The sequence below is a fragment of the Myotis davidii genome, unplaced genomic scaffold (assembly GCF_000327345.1).
Source record: "Myotis davidii unplaced genomic scaffold, ASM32734v1 scaffold59, whole genome shotgun sequence".
Lineage (NCBI taxonomy): Eukaryota > Metazoa > Chordata > Mammalia > Chiroptera > Vespertilionidae > Myotis > Myotis davidii.
In genome coordinates this window covers 2,592,783-2,599,096 of record NW_006293001.1, presented here as the reverse complement: position 1 = coordinate 2,599,096, position 6,314 = coordinate 2,592,783, and the positions used below count along the sequence as shown (strand labels likewise).

The 6,314-nt window shown below is 38.8% G+C and overlaps 1 protein-coding gene across 4 annotated transcripts in view; it reads right to left on the bottom strand.

The window, feature by feature from the left end:
• Positions 1-5,689, bottom strand: part of SLC4A10 (solute carrier family 4, sodium bicarbonate transporter, member 10) — a 235,597-nt gene extending 229,908 nt beyond the window's left edge. For 2 of the 4 annotated variants that reach the window (XM_006766486.2, XM_006766489.2), the window contains exon 1: positions 5,355-5,593. In XM_006766486.2, the coding sequence (XP_006766549.1) occupies positions 5,355-5,402 (48 nt within the window). In that variant the 5' untranslated portion in view covers positions 5,403-5,593. Of the gene's footprint in view, positions 1-4,930; positions 5,095-5,354 lie in introns of those variants that run through there. The other 2 variants (XM_006766483.2, XM_006766485.2) reach the window with 2 other exon arrangements.
• Positions 5,690-6,314: the final 625 nt, after the last annotated feature.

Sequence of the window (6,314 nt, the reverse complement as noted above, 5' to 3'; positions counted from 1 at the left end):
ACACCCCAGGCCCTGGCAACCACTAATCTACTTTAGTCTCTAAGGCTTTGCCTATTCTGGACATTTCATATAAATGGAATCATGCATTATGTGGCCTGCAATGCCTTACATTTTATAGCACCTTATATCACAGTGCTTTGATTTTTGAAGTTAGATGTGAAAGCCAATTTTGGATTCTTTTTATTTTTAATTGACTTACATTAAAAAGAGCAAAGTCAATTAGATACAATATTTTCAAACCCTGGCTCAATACTCATTAGCTATGTGAACCTGGGTAACTTATTCAACCCTCTAAGCCTTATTTTTTATCTGTAAGACTGGATAATCATGAAGACTAGAGATGTTTGTGTTTAGCATGATCCTAAGATAATATCTACTAATAATTCACAAAGATTATCTAATTACTATAATAATTTCAATTTGATATTCAACTGTTTATGATAGAATAGGGATTATACAACAGTGGAAAGAATGAACTCAGAATCAAGAGATTTGAACTCTAGGCCAAGCTCTGCCATTAGCTAGCATAAATGGCATGCCTTAGATACAATCCTTATCTCTCAGTTTCATTGTTTGTAAATTAAGGATTTCATCAAAAATCTGGTTTCCAGTTGATCTCTACAGTTCTCTGACCAAAACATACATGATTCCACAAGATGGATGCATTATACACTAGTTATTACCTCTTTCTAAATAAGAACACACCCCAAGGGGTACCTGAGACAAATCTTTTAAGTGGGAGAATATATTAGAACTTTAACTTACAGCTATATTACCTAAAAGTAAATACCACTTCACTAATATTTACTATATAGATTGAAAGTGTATCTTCGCAGAAAGCCAAATAATTAAGTCATTTGTCTCATGTGGCAAAGGGAGTGGTAATTTCTCTGCACAGGATTGAGAGCAGCACCTACATTTCTCCATTCACTTGTAGCATCATGCAATGCTCTATAGTCTATCTATGTCCAGTTTAACTTCTGAAGCAACCATCATTCTAAGGTTAGAAAAAAAATGATACATTGGAAGTGTCATTAATTTTTACCATGCTCCTTGACTCTATTTGAGTTTAGAACTTGGCCTAGATATTTTTTACCCCTCTCTCATATACTATCCCACTTCCTCACCTGACCTCAATATTTTCATCAAGAATTTAATATTGTAGGCTTTATGTTCTACCACTCATTACCAACCTTAGCATTCGATACACATATTTTATTTCTATAGTCACTCACCATTGTAAACTAACAATTCAAGTCATGAAAGTGGAAATGAGAATTAATTTCTTTGGCTTCCATGTGTACATTTTACTTCCATGTGTAATGAGTATGTTTTCTTCAAATGCATACTATATCTGAATTATAATTTAAGTAAAATATAAATACCAATATTACTTAGCCAATCTATGTGCTCTTTTTGTTACTTTGACATTTTAGTCCCATTTTCCTTTCCCTGATTTACTAACATAGAAAATTTTCACAAATAAAATAATAAATAGGCTATTTGGAAATCTGGAATTAGCATTTTAAAAGGTGCTCAATTCCACCAGCTATCCTATACTATCAAATTACCTTTTAAAAGTTGTCTTTACTTTATTTCCACACCTCAGGACAGTTTTATGAGTAAGTTCCACTTAAAATGAGTTCCTTTTAGAACATCAGAATTTTAGAATACATCCAACATGGACCCACTACATAGCACCTAAGATTAAATGGCAGGAGATATTTTTTATAAAAATATCCTCCTAAAAGCCTCTTCCACAGCCTGGTAATTTAAAATTGCCATATTACTCTTAAAAGCAAATTCAACACTGAATGTCAACAGAAAATTTGAAGTCATACGCAATATCCTAAATTCCTGGTTTCATATTTTTAAATGATTAAAACCATTATTACTGAAATGATGTCAGCATCATGATTGTCACATATACTCTCCATATGTACCCATCTCAAAGAACTTATAAGAGTCATGAAATATTTGAGAAGAAAACAGCAGTCTCTCAAGAAGTTAAATTGAGCCCTATCTCTGGACTAGCTAGACTATGAGATGCATGTGGACAGTTTTGTCTGTCTTGCTCTTTGCTGTATCCCCGGCAGAAAGAACATATTTGACCAATAGTAGGCATTTAATAAGTGAATAATTGTTTGGAACATGGCTTGTTGTAATAGCTTCAAACATAACAGTCAGGTACTATTGAAGCCAGACTATACTCTGGGCCTACATGAGTTGAATCTCCTAACCCTAAGAGTGACTGGGGCCTACACAATGCAGTGAAGCCTTGTCCGCAAAAGAAAATTATCAGTCTAAAGAAGAGCTGAGAGAAAAGGAAAACATATCAGGGTCTCCTCCACACACACCCTTAAGAGGTACTTTATATATACTAAACGAAGGTGAGCCTTGGGGCTTAAAAAGAATCTTTTCCTCCCTTTCGCTGGAATCAAAATTCATACATTCACTCATTTGTCTTGTGATTTTTCTTTCTCTCTGACTTCTCCATCTACCTATGTCCTGACTGCTCTGTCCCAGATCTCATCTAGGTTTTCTTATGCCCTTCTGATTAGCTGTCCCACCATACTACAGACTCCATAGCTATAACTAAAATCCCCACTTCCACCTCCACTGCACAGCGTTTTTCGGTGTTCCTTTCCCCCACTTTTCCTTCTTAAGACATAGCACTGACAAGCCACCTTCCATAAGACCTGAAACCTGGAACTCATCTCAATGCCTATATTTCCATCAGTAACAACAGCAGCTTTTACTGAGTACTTACTACTACCAAATGTCAGGTACTGGACATAGGTTATTTCATTTACTCATCACAAAACCCAAGAGATGTGTATCATTCCCTTCCTGTTTTTCAGTTGAAGGAACTAAGGCTTATCACTTTACCACAATCACACAGCATAGAAACAGCAATGTTGAGACCTAGAGACTATGTTTTTAAATACTATGCCATATTGCCTCTCACATAATTATTTGCAACTTTTCTAAAACAGAACCCAAAGTTATTTCTCTCTTTTGCTTCTAAGCATAAAACTCCAGTCCAGAATCTGATTATAATAAGCCTGGTTAATAATGTCATGTTGAAAAAAAAAAAAACACTGCTTTTGTTCTGAACCAGCTTTAGAAGACCTATATTCTGGTCCTGGCTTCATCCCTATGTGAACTTAGACATATTATTCAAATTCGCTGTTCCTTAATTTCTCATCTTTAAAATTAAGATGATAAAATCTACTTTAACATGTTTTCAAAACTAAAAAAAAAAAATCCACAAAAGTATTTGGGGAAGTTGAAAATACTATATACAAATACAAGTAGGCCAATAATTCAGCATCCTTTCTATCTTCTCAGGCTTATTTTTCTTAAAAGGAATTGCTAATATGATCCTTTCTTGTCATTAAACTATGTAACTATTCTATTCTGGGCATTATCCACATAAAATGAAAACTTTTGACTCTTCAAAAATTCCATTAACTTATTATAGACCTTCTTTTCTAAACAGACTTGTATTTTCTATGCTCTTTTAAGCCACAGATTGTCCATCTAGCCTATAATAACATTCCCTTCTAAATTTCTCATTTGCTCCAAAATCCCTCAACCGGTCCCCACAAGTGAGAACTCACACGCCACATTAAAATGACTTTAGATCACTTTTCTAGGGCAATTCCCAAGCCCCTTCCCCTAAAACAGGGTTTCTCCCTGTGTCTTAATCTTCCCTAATTCCCCATCCCCCAGTTCCTATGATGAGCTCGTCAGTCATCTGGGGAACAATAATTCTCTGATAGCCTTGACACCCTTTACTCTCAGTACCCACAGAATCTTAATTTATGTATCTACTCAAGTTTGGAAAGACAGACAAACCTTTTACTCTCATTTTGTAAAATAACCCCTCTCTGATCTGCAAAGAAATGTCTCTACTTTTAAGCAGCCAGGCTAACTGGCATGCTTTCCTCTCCTCCCTTCCACACACCCCTGCCCTACACACACACACACACACACACACACACACACACACACACACACTGTCCCTGCCCTTTAATTAGGCTCCATTCTTATGGTGACTCCTGATTCTTCCCCTCTCCCTGCTTCCTCCCTGCCCAAATCTGGCATCCTGAGGAGAACTGAGCATGCTCAATGGCCAAAGTTGATTCCGGGATGCAAACTGGAATCTTTTGCAGATTTTGAGACAGCAGGAGAGGTAAGGCCCTAAAAATACAGTGGCCCCAAATTTGCCCACTCCCCATGGAGGTATTATTTGATTTAAAGATGTGCTCAAATCCTGGGAATAGACTTGGAAATGGACAGCTTGCTGCCAGTCCCTATCTGCTAGGTGGGTCACTGACCTGAGTAGCTGAGAGCTGAGAACAACCTGGTTTGGTGCAGGGAGGAGATGCCTGCTATTCTGAGCAGTGACAGCTCTGATAGATGGCTGGAAGCTTTCATTTGGCATCTCTGTTGCAACAAGAAAATACCGTTGGGCTTTTTTTCCTTTTTTTCCCCCTTGAATACAGTAACATCAGCTGCTCCAGGATGAGAAAGAAGATGCTGCCTAAGGATCTACAAAGTCTGTGAGCCAGCCAGAGAGATTTGTGCAGAAGATAGATAAATCAACTACTTACCCAAGAATTAGGTCGAGGGAGGAGGCTCAAAGACCCAGCGATAAACAGGCTATTTCCAAATGAGAATTCAGGAGCCCTTCAGATATTCAAATCTGGGTTATATACCTGTTCCCCAAAATGCATACCTTCTTTGTATGTAAACCATGATACATTTCCCTTTGAGAGAGACTGAGAGAAAACACACACACACACACACACACACACACACACACACACACACACACACACGGACCGTGATCCTTCTGTTCGCCTTTCCCCTGGTTACTGCAGAGACTAAATCTCTAAGCTGCAACAGCAGCCGATTCACTTACCTCCCTGTGAGGGGTATGAGGCATGAGGAGGAAATTTACCACGGATAAATATGATAAAAGGGGGCTTCTTTGCAGGGGCTTGAAACATCACTGCACAGCCTGAGACACCGAGAGAGGCAGTAACAGACAAGGAAAGCCACACAGCTGCCCCTGCTGCTAAAACTAGCCATCCCTTCAAACAGCAGAAAACACAAGACATTTCATCACCATAGTGCATCCATATTGAGAAGGAGGGAGGGGGGATCATGTGTTTTGCGTTATGCATTTCAGTCACCTAAAATGGGAGGAGACCCCTGTCCTTATGTCGTGGGAGCTATCCACCACCCCAAAAGTACACTCGCTGCACCTAGCTAGCAGACCGCTTGCCTGACAGGTTTTGCAGCAAACGCCAGTTAAAGCTACATCACAGCAGGTTGTCTCTTACCGTAGGCAGCAGCGGCTCCATTTGGGCTCCCTGGTCTTTAATCTCCATGTTTTGCAATGCCTCTGGAATAAGCACCTTTCTCTGCAGTGGCTTCGGTGTCTTACACTCAGCCCGGCACTCGGCACTCGCTCTGCTTAGTATTCGGATCAGGTAGCTCTGAGGCAGGAGGCAATTGCACACTCCAACTCACCAGAGTCACATGGCTCCTACTCACTCGGGCTGATGGCCAGGTTTTGCACTGAATGCCTCGGATCCCTGGGCCAGTAAGAGAGATCTCTCAAACCCTGTATCACTGCCCACACCTGGCTACTGGTATAATACACAGCCTGCAGTGCTGCAAGTCTAATGGATCTCACCTAAGATGCTAACTTCTTATATAAACGAGTCTAAGGCGAACTCCAACAGCTCAGCCAGATTTTGACACTTTGAGGCAATTCCCTTCATTCCCCTAAGAGACATAATTCAAACAAGATGACATGAATAAGGTTTGCTAGTTGTTCCACTCTGAGTACGAGGGGTCTTTAAAAACAGATACGATGACATCAAAATTGATATAACTTAGTGAGCTTGAACTGCAGTAACAAGGAAATCAGACATTTAAATCAGTTTTGACTCAATTAAAATTGGGTAGACAGATACTTTCAACATTTTAATTGTGATAAACTTAGGTAAGTTATACTTGATTACGAATAAAATATATTTTCTGTAATTTCTGACAAAAATAATAAGGAAATAAAGTATTGTGACAATAGCAATGGTGAAGATAGTAAAGCACTTTGAAAAGATCATGAATCTGACAAGAGTAACCCAAGCTTATCACCTTTTTGCCTTAAAAGTCTCAACAACAGAGAGGTAAGGGATGCTCTAATCCATGGAAGAAAAGGAATCAGTTAGAGAAGCTCTTTTGTAAGGAAAAGTACTTGATAATTGTTGCTCAGTAACTACACGTTTCCCAAATTG